Raw genomic sequence first — 21,753 nt, forward strand, 5'->3', positions numbered from 1 at the left:
GATGAAATTTGTATAAAACTATATAGTATCCACTCATTTCATTTTTGCATGTTTATGTTAGAAGAATTTAATAATGAAGGTATACGTAATCGATAACTGCTTAAATAGAAAATATTATGCAAAGTCATGTATGGTTTTTTTTCTAGCCAGACGTGTATCTTGAAATATCACGGAGTATAGAAAATATAGTTTACCTTCCTGTTTACAGAACAGAAATTGTTTATAAGTCTACTAGTCCTAGGTAAGAAAAATTGAAAACCTGTACAAAATATCGATTACTATCATATTACAATTTTGAAAATAAGGCAAATAAATATAAAATTGAGAATGAGAACGGGGAATGTGTCAAAGAGACGATAACCCGACCATAGAACAGAAAATAGCCCAAAGCCACCCATCAATGGGTCTTCAACACAACGAAAAAATCCCGCACCCGGAGGTGGGCTTAAGATGACCCCAAACAATAATGTACGCTAGATCAGCGAAAATGGATGCCACACTAAACTCCGAAACATACAAATGAACAAAAATAAAAACAAAAAACATACAAGACTAACAAAGGCCAGAAATGCGGCAGGGTTAAACATGTTTGTGAGATCTCAACCGCTTCCCCTCTCCCCTTACCTCGAGCCAATGTGGAATAAACAAACAAACAGCAATACGCACAGTAATCTCAGTTTAAAAGAAGTCCGAGTCCAATGTTGCTCTATTCTAACATTATACAAATAACATTGATCAACACGAGTTAACAAAGGGCTACATGTAATAGCAGTTACTGACATACCAGCTTCAGGCCTCAATTAAACTGATAAATGTTACATTTCTGTAATACTTTTTTATTACTATTTGAATTGTAGCATATATAAATTCGACATTTTGGTAAAAAAATTTCATATATCACGTTATGAAGTGTAATCATATCTGAGCAATTAATTTCTATCTTAATTTTCAGAGCAGATCTGACAAATAATTTTAATTCTAAAGGTTTTTAGAAAAAAAATAAATGCCCCATGAAAATTAATCAGTGTACATTGTACGAGTACTGAAATTAGGTCTATCAGCACACAGTCTCAGTTTTGCTGTGGTGGATCATCCATTGAACACGGTGATTTCAATATGTCAAAATAGCACTGATCAGCTTGATATGGGTAAAAGAGAGGCGAAAGATACCTAAGGGACATTCAAACTCATTAGTCGAAAACAAACTGACCAAAAGACAAACATCAGTATACAAAACACAACATAGAAAACAAAGACTGAGCAACATAAACCCAACCAAAAACCGGGGAAGCAAAAAAAAATAAATAAAAAACTATGCAAAAGTTATGAAATGAATGTTTTTGTTATTCCATCTTTTTACACTTTAGTTATTGATAAACAACAAGATTGAATACTTTTAGTCTGCTTTCAGAAATTGATTGATAGTGTATTATTTAGTATTGATTTAATATCTCCTGAATATCGTTTTCTCTCATACTGGTATTATTGAGATCAGTGCTTTTGTTAATTTTTTTGGTGTGTGTTATTCTGTGTACGTTGTATAATTCCGCTGATTAAGAATGAAACAAGTAGGTGGTTGATGACTTATTTAAGGAGTTGTCGTTGTCTATTATACCAGTAATATATTAAAGAGATAAGTGCCTTTTGTAACATATTTTGTGTTTTTGATATTCTGTGTTCTTTGTACTATTCCACTGATCAAGAATGAAAAAGGGGGATTGAGGTCTCAAGTAAGGAACCAGTATTTCAGCTGGTGTCCCACAGGGTTCTATTTTGGGACCGCTCTTATTCATTATTTATATTAATGATATTGTTAAAAATTTGATATCTTTATGTAGATTATTTGCAGATGACACATCTCTCAGCTACTCTAGTCGTGACACGTCACAAATAAAATCAGTGATCAGTCTCGACCTGAGTGAGCTGAGCGATTGGTCTAAGAAATGGCTGATGTCCTTTAACCCAGAAAAAACAGAAATTATGTTGTTTTCATACATTGAAACTCCGGAAATGAATTTCATATTCAATGGTAATAATATTAAAGTTACAGATTTTCATAAACACTTGGTTGTTACATTTAGTAGAGATGCTAAATGGAACACTCATGTGGAAAGTATCATAAAAAATGTATCGAAACATTTGAATGTACTTAGAAAACTAAAGTACAGATTAAGTATGAATAACTTAGAAAAGCTATACTTGACTTTTATAAGACCGTTACTCGAATACGCCTGTGAAGTTTGGGATAATATGGGTGTGGGTTATTGTAACAAATTAGAGCAGCTGCAGCTTGAGGCAGCCAGAATTGTAACAGGTCTTCCTATTTTTACTAGTAGTAGAATTATTTATGATGAGATTGGTTGGGAAACTCTAGCTTAACGAAGAGAAAGGAGGAAGTTACAATTATTTTATAATATTCAACATAATAATGCACCAGCCTATCTTTGTAATTTAATTCCACCAACAATCCAAAGTACAGCTGTTTACCCCTTACGTAATGGGAATGATATAATATACCCTTTTTGTAGACTTTCATTGACCCAAGAATCCTTCATACCTTCAACTATACGACTGTGGAATAACCTTAATGTGGTGACCCGCAACATTGACTCTTTAGGTAAATTTAAAACCGAATTAAAAAATCTTAAACTGAATTCAAAAGCTCAAGTACCTAAACATTATAAATTTGGCAATCGTAAACTCAACATCATTTTGACTCAACTTAGATGCTCAGCCTCTTTTTTGAATTATGATCTTAACAGAGTCAATATAATTTCAGATCCGTCTTGTAGCTGTGGTGCTAAGCGTGAAGATTCATTTCACTTCTTTTTTGAATGTTCTTATTATACGAATATAAGAATCAAACTATCTAATAATCTGAACTGGTTACCAGAGAACTCTCTACTAAATTTGAACATCTTAACCTCCGTTGATTCGTCATTAACTAATGATGAAAATGAAAGAATTTTAAAGAATGTATATGAATTTATTAAAGAGTCAAAGAGGTTTCTAATTGTGTAATACAGCACACTAAAGTGCATATACATGTATATTGTGTACAACCATTCACATCATCACACATCATCTTTTTACATATCCAATATATATAATGTATTGTTTGCATGCATGCTTTGTAAAAAATTCTATTGTTATAAATTATTCATGGGAGAAGACTTCATAAGTTTGATTAACTTGTGTCTCATCCCTTTTGCATATTTAAGCAAATAAAATATGTTTAAACTAAAAGGAACCTTTAAGTTGTCAGTAGTTGTCTTTAGTTACGTTTTACGGATTTTGTCCATTAGGGGAGGTAAGCGTAGATTTGTAATAATCTCTGTAATCTCTATAAATTCATTCATGATACGTACAATTGCATTTAACAAAATTTGGTGTAGCTTAGTTTTTGACATATTGTATACACATGGCTGTTATAAAATAAAAAATGTAGTTACTGTACAATGACTTCAGAATAGATATCAACGTTTTGGATTTGTTTTAAGTCTTTAAAAAGGCTGTCAATGAGGTACATTTATATTCAAATTCCCATTCATCCTTAGAAATTGAGAAATATACATTATATGACTGTTCTATCAATTCCACTGATGTTTATTTACTGCGGTTAAATACATTTACAGAGAAACGCTAGTTCATAAATATAAATATCTTAAAATCAATCAAAATATGTCACAGTTAGTTGCAATGCACCGGGCCTGTGTGGTAGAACCATTAGTTAAATATTTCGTTCAAAATAAAAACTGGCGCATTATATATTTTGGATAACAATTTTTTATGAAAAAACTTATTGAGGATATCAATTTGTTTTCTTTATGATCTTTGACCATAAGCAAATTAAAGATCGCTATAAATTTTCAAAGTGAATGTAATGTGCCATTATGAAGTTATTATTGTGTTAAGTTACTATCGTGTTTAATGGGATGTAAAGATAAAAAATCCATAAAATTTACCTTCAAATCAAAGTTTCTTTAGTAAAATTTAATATATATAATGTGTCTTTTAATCTATAAATTTACGGATGGAAATATCTGACGGTTTTGTGTTGTCATGATTTGAACGTTTAATTTTGTTACATATGTCCATAGCAAATCAAAATTTGAAATACCTTTTAGACTAGATTTCGGGTCCATTATAGGTACATAAATTGCACATACCGAGGGTTATTCATTTCCTTTTTAACATTATACATGTATCTACTTACATCATTGGCGGTTCTAGAGGGAGGGTTTTCGTAGGAGTTTAAACCCCTTTCTTAACAATATGTATTAAAACTCATGGAAAAATTTACGAACATTAAGCTGAAACCTCCTTTTTCCTCTTGAAAACCTAAGGCAATTTATGAATAGTTTCTGTTCGTCGTACTACTTACTGTTCTAACAGTACTTTGCCTATATTTGTTTGCTGTATGTACACATAATTCTATAAAATTAAATGAGAAGGATGTTCTGCTAATCTTAGTGTTTTGATCAACGTGAATTTGTACATTAATATTAATCAGAATGAAAAACAAATGTACCATGTACATTCACCTTTATTTCATTTCATTATAGGTACATTACTAAGATACATGTACATGATTACAAAGCCCTATGGTTTAATAGCATAATATCTTTATGTAAAATATAAATCTTAAATGTAAACATTCATAATTGTAGGGGCTTTAAATGCATTCAACGGAAAAATTATTTTTCAATATTTTGTTTTATTTAATGTAATGGTATATTTTATATTGATTGTTTTTGCAGGTGGCGACCTTTTGAAATTTCACTTCAAAAATTGTGCAATACAGAATGGGATCGCAATATTGAGTTCTCGTGTTGGCATTTTAGGTATGGTAACAAACACATTTATGACAATTACTGAACAACAAAAGATACAACTGCTAGTAGTCTGTTGTTATTTATGTATTATTGTCATTTTGTTTATTTTCTTTTGTTTCCTATTCTGACATCGGACTCGGACTTCTCTTATACTGAGTTTTACTGTGCGTACTGTTGTGCGTTTGTTTTTACTACATTGGCTAGAGGTATAGGGGGAGGGTTGAGATCTCAAAAAACATGTTTAACCCCGCCGCATTTTTGCGCCTGTCCCAAGTCAGGAGCCTCTGGCCTTTGTTAGTCTTGTATCATTTTTTAATTTTAGTTTCCTGTGTATAATTTGGAGTTTAGTATGACGTCCATTATCACTGAACTAGTATACATATTTGTTTAGGGTCCAGCTGAAGGACGCCTCCGGGTGCGGGAGTTTCTCGCTGCATTGAAGACCCATTGGTGGCCTTCGGCTGTTGTCTGCTCTATGGTCGGGTCGTTGTCTCTTTGACACATTCCCCATTTCCATTCTCAATTTTACACAACCGTCATTGATGTTTTTTCTGTTTCATTCTTATGTTGCAATTCAATCATCAAGGAAGTACTATTCCCTGAATAAAAAAACCAACTTCTGATCATTTTTCAGTTATCCGATTGGAGAAAAAAATTTAAATGAGAAAGCAAAATGTTTCGAAAAGTAAGACACATTAAACATCTGAAAACAAGAAAAAAATATTTCTATGAATAGTTTCTTTCCTATACGTAACCAGCAAACACTGCGAAAAAGGTTAAATCTCTAATTACTGATTTTCGTCTTTTGGTTGAAAACTCTTGTGTTGCTTCTAAAAAAAAATGTTCTTCTCTCTAAATACTATAAAACATTAAAAATAATTGAAAAAGGTGGTGTGTTACTTGTGCTTTTGGGTATGTGAATTTTTTGAACAGTGATGCAATGTAGTTCTAGGGATATTTCATGTTGAAACCTTTATGTTTTTTAGTGGTTCCAACTATCATTTGATAGGAAGAAAAATTACCTCACTCAGAGATATGAACAATCAACCTATGTAAGTAGTTACTGTAGATACCAGAATTTACGGCACTTGGAGGCGGAACCAATAACCAGCTCTTGGATTGAGCATCCAACAAAAAATCTTTAGAAAAATAAACTATTTCAAAAACCCTTTGTGAAATCAAATGATCAATTTTGAATAAACCATATTACCAAAGTAATCATTTCTATATTCACAGGATACGAACATTGTCAATTAATGCGCTTGCATTCAGTAAGTGTGGGTCTTCTTAGCAACGGATTTTTTTAGTATTGTTTGTGTGTACCTTTTTTTGTTGTCATTTACACAGCTATTATATATTTAATTGAAATTTTCTAACAATTTTTAATAAATGCTTATCAATGAGCCTTTTGTTGTTTCGGAATAGACCGTGTTCAAGTTCATGTGGTAAGTTAAGTGTGGAACTTTTTCAGACGATTTCCCATTTCATATTGTATGGGTTTTGTCTTTGTATTTTAGGAAATTTTTTTCTGATTTTAATATTTTACTTTAAGACTCATGAATACATGACTGTAATACGGAAATTAAATTTCTTTTAATTATAACAGGAATGGTCATTACAAGGAAGTATCATTATCTAGTCCAAAGAAGGAGAAATCGGGTAAAAAGAAACCAACTTATACTGGTTCCTTACGTTTTTATCAATTCAGGTAACTTTCTTGATAAAATCAATAATAAAAGACATAAATAATTAAAGTTAGCTGAACGATTTGTTACATCTTTCAATTGAGTTATTAGTATAGCAATAGAACCAAACATGTATTTGTTTTGAGGCATAGTTTCATTATATATTGACGTATTTCTTATATATTCTGTCATTTATTTTTTTATACAAATTGTTTTCAAAAAGATTGAACAACTGTCCTCAAGAAAAGCATTTTCGTTACCGTTTACCGTTAAAATAAGTCGGTACCTCGAATGTATAAGATAGCACGTTCACTCTTGGTCTCATCGTCACTCGATTGGAGGTCATAAGTAGAGCATGATCGCTATGTGGATCGAATGCACAAGCGTTGTTGATTGAGCGGTCATTATGTTTTAAAAAAAAAAATACAAAAAATACAAAAGCAAAAACAAAAACAAAAGCAAAAACAAAATACAAAAATAAAAATAAAAACAGAGACGAAAACAAAATTAGAACTCTGGTAGTTAGCTGTCTCATTGGATATCTACCATGATAGCCCTTACTTTATGTGGAGTCATATTAGGGATGAGATGTATAGCAAAAGTACTCGAGATATGCACATATGATAAAGGTGTGGTCCATGTCAAAATTTAATGTAGCCCCGCCACGATGGTTTTCAACAGAAGGTCCTTGTACGTTTTTAGAGATGTTCGGATATTATGGGATATGAAAATGATATATTCATTAGGTAACAATATAGCCAGTATTTGGTCTACTCGTTTGGTGTTGTAGTTACAGAAGTAATGACTATTACTAGTAATTGCTTTAATAGATGATAAAATTTCTATAAATAAGCGACACGGGCATTTTGTTCGAATACTGAAATGGGTTTTGTGTTTTCAAAACGTTTTTGGCTGTGTTGTTCACCACGAACATTTGAACAAGTCAAGTTGTTGCACCGGTGATGTATTGTATGTTTAATCCCTTTTTATGTTATTGTTCTAGCTCGGTGTTAAATAAAATAGATGTTACTGGTGATAGTTCAGATCGCAAGTTTAAGGATATATGATTTGAAATACAGAGTTACACCTATACTTATGTATACCTTTAGAAAGGCTTGTCTTTACATGAACCATGCAGTACTTTGTATTTTCTTTTTCGGAACTAAAATACATATGCAATATATTCATACATGTAAGTGGCAGGATAAAATTGAGAACGAAAAAGGGAAATGTGTCAAAGAGACAACAACCCGACCATAGAGCAGAAAACAACCGAAGGCCACCAATGGGTCTTCAACACAGCGAGAAAATCCCGCATCCGGAGGTGGGCTTCAGCTGGCACCTAAACAAAAAACGTTTACTAGTTCAGTGAAAATGGACGTCATACTAAACTCCAAAATATATAAATGAACTAAAATTAAAAATCATACAAGACTAACAAAGGCCAGAGGCTCCTGACTTGGGACAGGCGCAAAAATGCTGCGGGTTTAAACATGTTTTAAGCAAAATGACAATGATAAATAAATTAACAAAGGACTACTAGCAGTTACTGACATGCCAGCTCCAGACCTCAATTTAACTGATTGAAAGATTATGTGTTCATCATATGAAAATAAATCAAGCACAATCCCTCCCGTTAGTAGTTTAGTGTCATACCATCATAAGATATATGAAAAGAACATAACTCGTATCTAGCCAACAACTGGTTTTAGAATAAATGTGTTTATTTCCGATGCAAAGACCCTGTGAGTGAATCAATATTAATACCAAAATATGCCATCTTTAATGACCTGATAACAGTACCGTAACTATATCCCTTCTGAATAAGTCTCACGTTTAAAGGTTTGGTTAGCTTTTGAGGTAAATGTCGACATTTTTGTGCTTTGTAAAGAATATTACCATAAAAGATTGGATGTGAAATACCTGAACGTATAAGATGTCTGCATGTTGATTTATATTTACGAATGATGTCCTTGTACCGATGATGAAATTTAGTAAATGTTTTGACTAGGTTGTATGGAAACAATTGCAAACAGGACATGTGATTTAACACAAATGCGAGACTGTTGGAGCGTTTTTTTGGTTGACAGATATCTGAGAAGCAGTTAATAGTTCGTATGAATTAGTTCACTTGATTCCTTTCATCCCTTTTTCAAACCTCTCATGGAATCCAATATCTTATATATATATGAGAGGAACCGATGTGAACTTGTAATATTCCACTAAGTATATATTAATATTATGTATATACATCTTTGGCAAAATTGATAATCATGAAAATCTTTTAACCATTTTTTTAATATAAAAACAGTTGTACTGTAGGCCCAATAGATATATCACACAGGTCAGTCAATCCAATACTCGGTTAGCACTAATCACAACTTTTTGGGAGGAAACACCAATCAACCATTTTCTCGATTGACACATCGCACAGAGTGATTTCTTATGTTTGACGATAAATTTTGAAAATTTTTTTTTTTATTATCACAGGGTGGATTTACATTATACTTTGCTAGATTTTATACGTGGTGGGTTGGAGTTAAATTTAGTAATAGCCATCGATTTTACTGTAAGTATTACAACTATGTTTACACACACACACATCTTTGTATGATGAAAAAGAGGAGTTGGGTAAACACCATATTGACTGCAACGAAAAAAAAACTTACAAGCTAACGACACAGTAATACAAATGTACATAATAGTATGTTCGTTTATAAAACAGGAAAGGAGATCCTAACTACCAATTGAAACATTTTAAATCTATTTTTCATTGAGATCTAGCTCCCATGTTGTTCCGGAAATCCTATGATAATTTCAGGATTATTTACGAATTTAGTTCTTTGACATATAACTCTCACAAAAACTTGCTATAGTTTTGTCATGAGCCCTGTTCACAGACGAAATGAAAGGAGGACAGGGGAAAAGGGGGTGGGGGTGGGGGTGTCATGTGAGAAATGAGGTAGTCGATGTCGAATATTTGACCGAAACAGTCCCCCAACGGTTGATAAACGTCCACCCAAACGTCACCTCAATTGCTTTCTTTTCCGTTTTAATTTTTTTTATGCATTTTGAACACTAGTTATTTCTAAATTTAAAACGAATTTAGTTCATCATATGATTACTAGTAGTATAAAGGAAATGTTGATCTGTAATTATATATCACTTTTTTTATTATATAGGCCTCAAATGGTAATATAGACGAGGAATTATCGCTTCATAATATATCTGATATACGGGTATGTAAGTATGATTTGTTTCCTTCTTTCTTTCTTAAACTTTTCTTTTCTATACATCATGTTTGCATTTCTTTCATTTGAGACTTTCATTAAAGGAACAAATGCATCTATATAAATCATCATTATAAATAACGATCACTCGATTGCTCTGAAAGGGAAAATAATTATTCTAAAATTGTCATTATCCTATAAAGTAATCTGAGAAAAAGAACAAGATGGAGAATAATGTACCCCAACTAACCGGGTTAAACCAAAGACTTGAAAATGGGAATTTGCTGCTTCTCGGCTAAGCACGAGGCATTTTTAAGAGTCTTAGAGCACCGACTGATCGGTTAGGAGTCATACGGATTATAGGACATGTCTCTATCCTAACTGCTACCTTGTGAGCTAGCAAGGTAAAATTCACACCCAGCTTGTCGGTTTAGGACTACTATGGTTCATATTCATATCATATTAACACGTTCTTGTCCTACTATACATGAAATATTTGCCACTGGATGTTAAACTCAAACCATTTATCTAATAAAATACAAAATGAACATGACTTCAAGTTGTTGACTATTTTCTATGAATAAAAGGTCCGTAATTAGAGGTAAGGGATTTGGACCGCCGCTTAAGACCTTCAATAGTAGAGGACACAAACCCTTTAAAATCCGGTCGTACAAAAACTTCAGTTTCATGTCGAAAATTATGTTCAGACAATGAGAAACAATCTTATTTGGCTAATGATAAAATTGTTGTTAAAACGTTTCAACTGGATTTTAGTTTTTTTTCACGAAATTGTTCGTACTCAAATATATACAAGAACATGGGCGTACTTAAGATAAGCATTTCTAGTCACTTTCCAGATTGGAAATTTTATTTCTGAGGGAAAAAAACAGTCACTTTCAAGCTTGGACGTTTTATTGCTGACGAAAAAGCAGTCACTTTCAAGTATGGATGTTTTATTTCGAAGAACATCACAAATACATTCCATATCATCACGGCCTTTAATATATATTCTTCCCATACATTTCAATGGTCTAAAAACAACAAAGCTAACATGCGTGTATTGTCTGAAATACGTCCCTTGTATAATTTACCAAGATTGATAAAATTACTTTTTATCAAATGATTAGTTTAACTTGAAAATTTGTTTTGGTTTTACCATAACTAGACTGAATGATTAATCTTTTCCTTCAGGACAATCAATATTTAGATGCAATAGAAACAATTGGTTCTTTAATCACTCAGTACAACTATGACAGACAAGTAACAGCGTTTGGCTTTGGTGCTAAATGGATAAACAGGGATCTGCCATATTGTTTTCCTTTGACAGGGGATCAAAACAGATACACAGTTAAAGGAATAAAGGTATAATTGTATTAGAAATAAGGATAGTATATCAATTGGTATGCAATGTGTTAACTTCAAGTTTTGACTTCATTAAAAGTATAATTCTATCAGCTATGGTAATACTGTTTAAATGGATCATTAAGTTTTGACAGCTTTTTTTAATATTAAATAAGAAAGATATTTTGTTTTCGAACTCAAATTTCAATGACATTGTCGTAAAACAGAACAATTTCATATTTACCACAATTTATGAAATTAAGAGGAGTCTTTACATGTAACTGTTACATATACATATATTACAGAATGTGACAGAAACATATGAAACTGCAGTATGTAATCTCAAATTTGGTGGACCTACATGTGTCGCTCATGTCATTGAGAAGGCAGCGAATATTGCAGAAAGGGAAAATATATCTCAGAATAAACAAGTGTATACTGTATTACTGATCATTACGGTAAGTAATGAAAAGAATTACATTGTATTGTAATATAACATGCTTTTTGATGTCACAATAGTTAAAACATTGTTGATAATTTGATAGTTCTTTACCACCAATATGAATCTTCTTTCAATTTACTTCCAACATGAACAAAACTTGAATTTTCTCCAAAGAAACCCTACTTTTTATGATGTAGGTCTATGGTTAAAGTTTATTTAATTTAGACATCAATAACTTTGTAAAACCTTAACGGAATTTTATGAAATATGAATAGAAGCTTTCTTATGACAAAAAGTTACAATATATAAAGCAAAAATTTGAAAAATTAGTAAGTCATTTTCAGTCTTTCAGTCAATTTTCGAACTTATCCACTTCGGTAATTTCAAGACTGTTCAGACCATTTGCTTACAGACAGTTAAGATCTGTTCTGTCTATGTTCAGACTATTTGCTTACAGACAGTTAAGATCTGTTTGTCTATGTTCAGACCATTTGCTTACAGACAGTTAAGATCTGTTCTGTCTATGTTCAGACCATTTGCTTACAGACAGTTAAGATCTGTTCTGTCTATGTTCAGACCATTTGCTTACAGACAGTTAAGATCTGTTCTGTCTATGTTCAGACTATTTGCTTACAGACAGTTAAGATCTGTTTTGTCTATGTTCAGACTATTTGCTTACAGACAGTTAAGATCTGTTCGGTCTATGTTCAGACTATTTGCTTACAGACAGTTAAGATCTGTTTGTCTATGTTCAGACTATTTGCTTACAGACAGTTAAGATCTGTTTGTCTATGTTCAGACTATTTGCTTACAGACAGTTAAGATCTGTTTGTCTATGTTCAGACTATTTGCTTACAGACAGTTAAGATCTGTTCTGTCTATGTTCAGACTATTTGCTTACAGACAGTTAAGATCTGTTCTGTCTATGTTCAGACTATTTGCTTACAGACAGTTAAGATCTGTTTGTCTATGTTCAGACCATTTGCTTACAGACAGTTAAGATCTGTTTGTCTATGTTCAGACCATTTGCTTACAGACAGTTAAGATCTGTTTGTCTATGTTCAGACTATTTGCTTACAGACAGTTAAGATCTGTTCTGTCTATGTTCAGACCATTTGCTTACAGACAGTTAAGATCTGTTTGTCTATGTTCAGACTATTTGCTTACAGACAGTTAAGATCTGTTCTGTCTATGTTCAGACTATTTGCTTACAGACAGTTAAGATCTGTTCTGTCTATGTTCAGACTATTCTATAGTTGTTATTTACCTGTACACACCAACATCATACTGAATTGCTTGAACACCCATCGAATAGAACTGAACTGACTGCAAGCTAATTGTCTTAACATTACTAAATAACCACAGTAGACAAATATGAAAATTGACTAAAAGACTGAACATGACTGAATAATTTATTGTTCAGATTTTCAGATGATTTTAATATAGAAATGACTGCTTTATACTGCAAATCATTTACTAGTAAGACCAACAGAATCTGTAGTTTTCATAACTATAAATATAACACATTATTCTCGATTGAAATTGATTTAAAAAAATACTTGTGAGAAAATACTGTTTACCATGTTTACAAGCTTTAAACTGTATCTTTTGCATTTCAATGAAAATGAAAAATAATAAATAAAATATTTAGGTATTACATGTAGTGTACCGATGTTTTAATCTCATAAATTAAGAAGATACAAATCAAGATAAAAAAAATGGGAATCGAATGAATTCCAAAAGAAGCGTGACCGGGTTTGATGACAGACTAAGCGTCTCTTGCCATGCATTCACCACCCGGAATGTGAATCCACACCTATAAGTGTGATAAGTAAGTATATGTTTTTACAAAGATAACGTACAACATTGACTATGTTTTTACTTGTAGGATGGTGTTATTAATGACTTAGACCGGACCATACGTCGTGTTGTGTCTGTTAGTCATCTTCCATTATCCATCATTGTCATCGGTGTTGGACCTGCTGATTTTTCATTAATGGTAATGATGCAATAGTAATATAGCGGAACAAAAAACTTTCTACATTTCTAAACATCATGATAATTATATACAATAGCGAAAGACATATAAATAAAAAAAAACGACAAATAACACTCTAATTAGCATTAACTTTGATCCCAAACCTACTTTTCTAGCTTTGGATTTCCTTTTTGCTGTGATTGCAATCAAATGATTATATTTTCCAAGCCTTTAGTCACGGGCATACCTGATGAAGTTTTGCAAGAAACACGTGTTTTTGCTCTTTGAAGTTATATTATTTGTTTCCCTATTTGAAATAGGATCAATTATCGTCATATGGTAATATGACAGATGTCATTCTAACCAGTCAACAATTGTAATTCGGAGGCGCATGCTTTTATTCTCAGTTTGAGGTGGAGGCTATATTTTTATTCTTATAAATCTTTTCTTGTTCTTTTTGTACGCCTGTGTTTCTGCTTTCATTTTCCACAACAATGTATTGAATTATCGAACTCTGATCTTTATTTCCTCCATGATGCAGATGATTGGATAGCATATACCTGTTATTTTTAGTGACATCTAAACATCAACATTGGTTATATAAAATTTCTACCATATTTACTTCATATATTGTAGGGGCAATTTAATTCGGATCGGGAAGTCAAATTGAAAAATGACAAAACAAAGGAAGAAGCTCTTCGACGTAATACATATTTTGCAGCATTTAAAAAAGACCATACGAACACCAGTACAAATATTTCTGCAGTAAGTAGTTATTTGAATTTTGATTCATCATCATTGCTACCCTTGTGTGTTTTGTTTTTTTTATATCCTGCTTCACATAACACCCAATAGGGTTTCATTGGCCTAGGAGTCAACACTAAACTATCATTGGTGCAGTCATTTTCTAGTTTACTGTTATATAATAAAATATTAAAACCATTCGAAATACTACGTGTTTTCTATCCCACGGATAGACGACCGTAGCTAGATTTGGCATCACATTTTTACAACTTTGTTGTCTAATGCTCTTCAATCTTCTAATTGATTTAGGCTTCCTGCTTTGTTTCAAACACCACTATGGACGAAGTATGATGTCGGAAGTTGTAAATAAGAGGCCAGCTTGTGCCAATGTTTAAAGATCGTTAATCTAACTTGTATTTACAAATCACGATAAAAAAATGAGGGCATATCATTGACTTTGAATATATAATGTTCCATGTATTAATGCATCTCGGACTGTTCAAATAATTTTGCCTTGATTTCCTTGTGCGTTTTTAATGACAGCAAACATGAATAATCAGTAATATTTAGTACATTAAATTTACGTGGCCTTTCTTGAATAGTTCATTAACGTATTGTGTAAATAGTTCTGCTTTATGTTTTGAAACACAACATGGATGTTAATATTATTATGGCGAAATAATTCAGACAGTTTGTTCTTTTTTTAAATGTTTTTCCATGCGTAGATCACCGCTAACCTGATGAAATTTAATATCATATGTATTGAACTGCACGTGAAGATACGTTGACAATCTTCAGCTGTGATATCATAGAGAGGTTTGCAAGAAACATAGCGTTATTCAGAACTTCTATTATAAAGGCAATCTGCATAATCAAAAAGCTTCTTTAAATTAAAAAAATATGTCTGTCTTCAATAACACATTATATGACTGTCTTGTAGAATAGAGTAAAGGTAAATAATTCACCTCTAACCTGTTATTAGGGAGCTACCATTTGATTTTTATGGGGGGGGGGGGGGGGGGGGGGGGGCTAGGATGAAATTTGAAAAAAATAGGCAGGACAGGAGTTTTGAGTAAAAAAAAAAGGCAGGATGAGCAACTTTGCAAAAAAAAAAGGCAGGATGACAATTTATGTAAAAAAAAGTCAGGATAAACTAATAAAAAAAAGGCAGGACCGATTAGAGTGATAAATAAAAAGGCAGGACAGAGATTACAACTAAAAAAAAAAGCAGGACAAAATTTTTCATCCTAGCCCCCCCATAAATATCAAATGGTAGCTCCCTTACAATATAAGATTTTAATTTTGATAATTTATCAAATGCACTTACTAACTTGCATGTGAAAACATACATTTAACAGGAAATTATAGTTAAATTGATGAACGATCGAGTCTACTTCACTGCGCACGCATGTATGCTAGCCATTATTGTAAAAATACGGAAACCAGGTGTAAATTTCTTAGCAACAGAAATAAATAATTTTGTCATTGATGGAATGTAATTCGTAAATAATTTTCGTGTCATGCTGGCAAAATATTCATATTATACTGTAGAGGTTTTTATACGACTGCAAAAAATTTTTGCGGTCGTATATTGGTATCACATCGTCGTCGTCAGCGTCGTCAGCGTCGTCCGAAGACATTTGGTTTCCGGACAATAACTTTAATTTAAGTGTATGGATCTCTATGAAATTTAAACAAAAGATTCTATACCACAAAAGGAAGGTTGGCATTGTTTTTGGGGGTGATGGTCCTAACCGTTTAGGAATTAGGGGCCAAAACAAGCATTTTTCTAGTTTCAGGACAATAACTTGTGTAAAAGTATTTTGATTGCTCTGAAATTGTACCACAGTGTTCAATACCACAAGTAGAAGGTTGAGATTCATTTTGGGGGTAATTGCCCAAACTGTTCAGGAATAAGGGGCCAAAAAGGGTCTAAAACAAGCATTTTTCTAGTTTTCAGACAATAACTTGTGTTGTGTATGGATGTCTCTTAATTTGTACCACATTTTACAAAAAAGAAATTTTTTTTCAAAATTATTTTTTGGGGAAAAAAGGGGGGGGGGGGTAAAAAAAGTTTTTTGGGGGGGTGCAATTTTTTTTTTTTTTTAGGGAGGTAAAAAAAAATATTGGGTGGTAAAAAAAATTTTGGGGGGGTAAAAAAAAAAATTTTTTTGGGGGGGTCAATTTGTTTCCTCAAAATTTAAGAAATTGTCAATTTTCCAAAGAAAAAAATTGGGGTCACAATTTATTTTGCTAATTCTTTGTATATACATTTTTGTAGTCTGAAAACAGACTTACTAAGTATTGCGCAACAGCACAGTGTATTGCACAACAGCAAGAAATCTTCAATTGAATATAAATTCAAATCATACATCCAATTTCAAGTTCTTTGACACATTTATTCTGTGTCAGAAACCTATAATGTGTCAAATATTTAATTACAATCCAAATTTAGACCTGTATTAAGCTTGAATATTGTGTCCATTTTTGCCCCAACTGTTCAGGGTGCAGTCGTATCCAGCTGGCTCGGCGAAGCAGTTTATTTAATTTTACGTTTGTTCCTTGTTGAATATTTAATTTTCACTGCAAAGGTCATAATAGTGGTAAAAAATAGGGACTTGTAGATACAAGAGCTTCCTTGCATGGTTTTAATAATACCTTTCGCCTATATTTGCTATGTATATATTTCCTTGCTTGATGCGAATGTTATTATGTCCGCACTTGTCTTATCCAATTATGTTTTATTCCGATTATTGTTTATTCAGAATATAAGCCTTTCATTAACTTTCTGCGAATCATCGACAACATACTACAATGCGAGATTACTGTGATTTCTGGAATAATTGATATGCAAGTTTTTTGTAAATTAGTTGTTTCTCTTGTGTTTATTTGTCGCATTAATAAAAACTTCGCATTTGTTTTGTTCCTGAATTAGGAATATTAGTAATAATATGTATTCTGAATTAGTAATAATCTGTATTCTGAATTAGTAATAACCTCTATTCCTGAAGTTGAATAAATGTCAATATCATTATCGGTTGAAAACAGTTATGAATTGTTTTACATTTGTCATTTCGTGGACTTTTATAGCTGACTATATGGTATGGGCTTTGGTCATTGTTTAAGGCCGAACGGTGACTTATAGTGGTTAATTTATGTGTCATTTGGTCTCTTGTGGAGAGTTGTCTCATTGGCAATCATACCACATCTTCTTTTTATATGTAAGATACTAACAGTGTAATTAGCGGGTTTCTTTTTCTTTTGAAAAAAGGTCAGCTTTACATTAATGGTTGATGCTGTATTTATTTACTTACATTGCTTAATTTGGATTGTAAGTTTGATTATACTTAAGAATAAAAAAGTAAATCACAGGTCTGAACATTTATATTTTCAAAATAGTATCCATAGAGAAAAATTTAACTTCATAGTAAGATTGGAGTTATCTCACTTACTTCAAATGTTTTATCATTGTAGGCAAGGGAATCGTTTGCAGCTCTTTCAGTGCAAATTTTAGAATATATGAAAATAAACAGTATTCATCCAAACAAGGCCAAAATACTACGCACTAAAAAAGAATGGTTTGATCCTGACAACGACAAAGATGACACGGAGGTTTCTACAAAACTTATAAAAGTGTCTTCATCGGCGTCCTTATCAGGATTGTCCCTTAACGGTAGGTACACATAAACTGCATACCGTTTGGTTAAACATGTCTATTGTATTTTTCTAAATATAAAATCACAGATACACGAACTATATACAAAACATTTTATCAACACATTTATAGCCAAACGACTGTCAACGATTCTACAAGAAGGATCTCGATCTAAGTCTTCTGCATGCTTTCTGGGCTTAATCTGTAACTGCCCGAGTAAGCTTTCAGAGCATTCATAGATCTGACAGACTACCAGTCATTTGCTGTTTCTAACGTGTTTTTTTAAATTTTTAATTCAACTTTGTTTTTAGTTTGCTTACATTAAGAGGTTTCGAATGAATAATTGTAGACTGAATTACCTGTATAATATGAATTATAGCTGCAATGATTTGATGGGCCGTCAATTTGTATCTCAATCTGCCTGTCCGCTCGTTATTAACTCAGAGTCTTTATTAAGGAAGATCTGATTTTTGGTATGGAACTTCATAATGTTGTGTTAAACAGTGTATGCGATTTCAGACATCCTGTTTGTCGATACTTTGTATTATTCACTAAATTTTTCATCAATCTTTACTAACGAGAAGGGTGCAAACTATCGCTGCAACTTCTTGTTTTTGGTCATATACCTACAGCGACTAGTTTTATAGTATTATAGGTAATAGTCCGAATATTTGATGTATTAAATTAAGAATTAGAATAATTTAGCTTTTTTTGTTAATAGTAAAAAAAGATAAAATATGCTACACCGAGGAAAAAGTTATCAGTTTACTGAAGTTTCTTATTGACAATTTTTTTTAACATATTTGTTGAATTTGGAGGTAGCCTTTTTCAACAAGTTATCGGCATTACCATGGAAACGAAATGTGCGCCTCTCCTTGCCGACCTCATCTTATTTTCATATGAGTCGGAGTTCCTTCAGACACTTGTCAAAAAACAAGAAGATAAAAAAGCCAGTTCATTCAATTTCACATTCAGATATATTGATGATGTTCTTTCCATTAACAATCCAAACTTTCCTGATTAGGTTCCATTAATAAATCCTCCAGAACTAGAAATTATAGAAACAACAGACACGGTTTCCTTCGCCTCATTTTTATACTTATACCTCGAAATTGACATAAGTGGTAATCTCAGTACCAGAATCTATGACAAACGAGACGATTTTAATTTGGAAATTGTAAATTTTCCCCCACCTTAGCAGCAATATACCAACTTCACCTGCATATATGATATATATTTCCCAACTCATTCGGTATTCAAGAGCTCACAGCTGCGTCTTGTCCTTCTTCTTAAACAGTTCATCAGACGATACCAAGACCTTGTTGATACAGATTCCGTATCAACTTCACATATAATACATGATGGTCTTAAAGTATAGATTCCAGGTACTGATGTTGTTAATTATCTTAGGTACGTGGTAAAAGTGTTCTTTTTATTTGTGTTTGTATATTTTTAACCTTTACTGTTTAATCCATTTTTGGGAATATCCTTATGGCGTGACTCGGTATGGTCAGTTTTTGTAGTCTTGTCTTAATGTTTTGCTTATGTGCTTTGTCGATAGAGAGTCTATATGTCATTTTGTTTTTCGTTGTTGATAAAGTTGTTTGTTTTTATAGTGATTAAGATAATAACACAATGTTGACTGCTGTACCTCAAATTTTGACATTTTTACCTATTAATTCTGTTTGTTTTGCTCACACATCGTGTCAATATAATGGAATTCTATGCGACTGTCATACATGTAAGAGGTTTTGGTAGCTATAAAACCAGGTTTAATCCACGATTTTCTACATAAGGAAATAAATGTACCCAGTCAGGAATATGACAGTTATTTCCATTCGTCTGATGTGTTTGAGCTTTTGATTTTGCCATTTTCTAAGGAACTTTTCCTTGGAGTTCGGTATTTTTATACGACCGCAAAAAAATTTTGGGGTCGTATAATGCTATCACGTCGTCCGAAGACATTTGGTTTCCGGACAATAACTTTAGTTTATGTGTATGGAGCTCTATGAAATTTTACCAAAAGGTTCAATACTACAAAAGAAAGGCTGGGATTGTTTTTGGGGGTGATGGTCCCAACCGTTTAGGAAAAAGGGGCCCAAAACAATAATTTTTCTAGTTTCAGGACAATAACTTGTGTATAAGTATTGTGATTGCTCTGAAATTGTACCACAAGGTTCAATACCACAAGTAGAAGGTTGTGATTCATTTTGGGGGTAGTTGCCCAAACCGTTCAGGAATAAGGGGCCAAAAAGGGTCTGAAACAAGCATTTTTTTAATTTTCAGGCAATAACTTGTGTTTAAGTGTATTGATTTTTCTTAAATTGTACCACATTTTACGAATGGAAAATTTCTTCAAATGTAATTTTTTTTCGAATAAGGGGGGGGGTAAAAAAAATTGCGGGGGGGGGGAGGCAATTTTTTTCCCTCAAGATTTAAGAAATTATAAAGATTTCTTCAATTTTTTTTTTTTGAAAAGTCTTCAATTGAATATAAATTCAAATCATATAACCAATTTCACGTTTTTTGACTACATTTATTCTGTGTTAGAAACCTATAATGTGTCAAATATTTAATAACAATCCAATTCAGACCTGTATCAAGCTTGAATATTGTGTCCATTTTTGCCCTAACTGTCCAGGGTTGGACCTCTGCGGTCGTATCCTTCGCAGTTTATTGCTATTATACCGTTTAATTCATTTAAATTTCTAAAATGTTTTCAGCAACTCATTATCTGTTTCAGGTCCTTCTTGTCCCACATGTGGCGCACAAATTGAACCAGGAACGCATTTATATGCAGATATTGACAATAGTTCATAACATCAATGGAAAATAGAGTTTTATTAAAAAAGTATTTACATTGTATATGTTTTTCTTAGCATATGGACAATCAACATGGTAGTCTCTATATGTATATTCTAATACTGTGATACTCTTACATTAGTCAGGTTTTAAGAGAGAGAGAGAGAGAGAGAGAGAGAGAGAGAGAGAGACCAATATTTTCCTTGGGTATACTAATTTAAGCATTGTGTTCTTTGCAAATATCACAATAATGACTTACATGTAGTTTACCTTTTATAATGTTATATTTTATTCGTACAGTTTGTAATAGAAGGACGAATAGCAATGAACAAACGTTTGATAAATTTGATTTTTTTGCATGTTATAACCTTTAGAAAATGTCTTATATCAAATAATGTTTAATGTTTATACTTACTTTTACTTCATCCCGGCTTTTGCCATAGCATCGTCTTTTTTTTTAAACACATGCATTTTAATTTCAAATTTGGTATCTTCTTCTATTTAATTATCCGTCAGTTATGTATTGCTTAACCTCCAGTTTTTAGTATTAAAATTTCATACATATTCAGGGCTTGATTGGTTGATTCTTGGAATTTAACGCCACTTTCAGCACTCTTGGTTATATCATGACAGGCAGTTTTATTGGTGGAGAAACCCGTAATACCCGGAGAGAACCACAACCTGCGGCTGTAAACCTGTCAATCGTAGTCAATTAATATCTTAGTCAAATGGTGATGCACCTTACCACAAGCGAGGTTATAACTCACAAACTCAGTGTTGACGAACTAGAAATCAGGATAGATAAACTTCTTAAATGTATGCACATCTGTTATTATAAATTATTTTTGTTTCGAATTCTGAGGGTTGCCAAACAAGGTTGGGCAGTTGTGGAAATAGATATTTCGAAAAAGCGTTCAGAACCTGTCAATTAAGTCTGTGTTAAAAAGAAGTCATGACATCCGTGTAAAACAAATACTAAAATTGCTGGGGTGAAATCGAGCAAAAACAACACTTTTATCTATAATTGTTAATAATGTCCGA

The 21,753-nt window shown here is 32.4% G+C and overlaps 1 protein-coding gene across 2 annotated transcripts in view; it reads left to right on the top strand.

Moving 5' to 3' along the window:
• Window positions 1-21,276, top strand: part of LOC127723990 (copine-3-like) — a 33,593-nt gene extending 12,317 nt beyond the window's left edge. For both annotated transcript variants that reach the window (XM_052230697.1, XM_052230698.1), the window contains exons 6-17: window positions 147-241; window positions 4,761-4,844; window positions 5,822-5,887; window positions 6,442-6,543; window positions 9,011-9,089; window positions 9,703-9,759; window positions 10,942-11,112; window positions 11,397-11,549; window positions 13,422-13,532; window positions 14,148-14,276; window positions 17,730-17,928; window positions 20,654-21,276. In XM_052230697.1, the coding sequence (XP_052086657.1) occupies window positions 147-241; window positions 4,761-4,844; window positions 5,822-5,887; window positions 6,442-6,543; window positions 9,011-9,089; window positions 9,703-9,759; window positions 10,942-11,112; window positions 11,397-11,549; window positions 13,422-13,532; window positions 14,148-14,276; window positions 17,730-17,928; window positions 20,654-20,730 (1,323 nt within the window). In that variant the 3' untranslated portion in view covers window positions 20,731-21,276. The remainder of the gene's footprint in view (window positions 1-146; window positions 242-4,760; window positions 4,845-5,821; window positions 5,888-6,441; window positions 6,544-9,010; window positions 9,090-9,702; window positions 9,760-10,941; window positions 11,113-11,396; window positions 11,550-13,421; window positions 13,533-14,147; window positions 14,277-17,729; window positions 17,929-20,653) is intronic.
• The last annotated feature ends 477 nt before the right edge of the window (window positions 21,277-21,753 follow it).

The sequence above is a fragment of the Mytilus californianus genome, unplaced genomic scaffold, assembly GCF_021869535.1.
Source record: "Mytilus californianus isolate M0D057914Y unplaced genomic scaffold, xbMytCali1.0.p SCAF_14, whole genome shotgun sequence".
Lineage (NCBI taxonomy): Eukaryota > Metazoa > Mollusca > Bivalvia > Mytilida > Mytilidae > Mytilus > Mytilus californianus.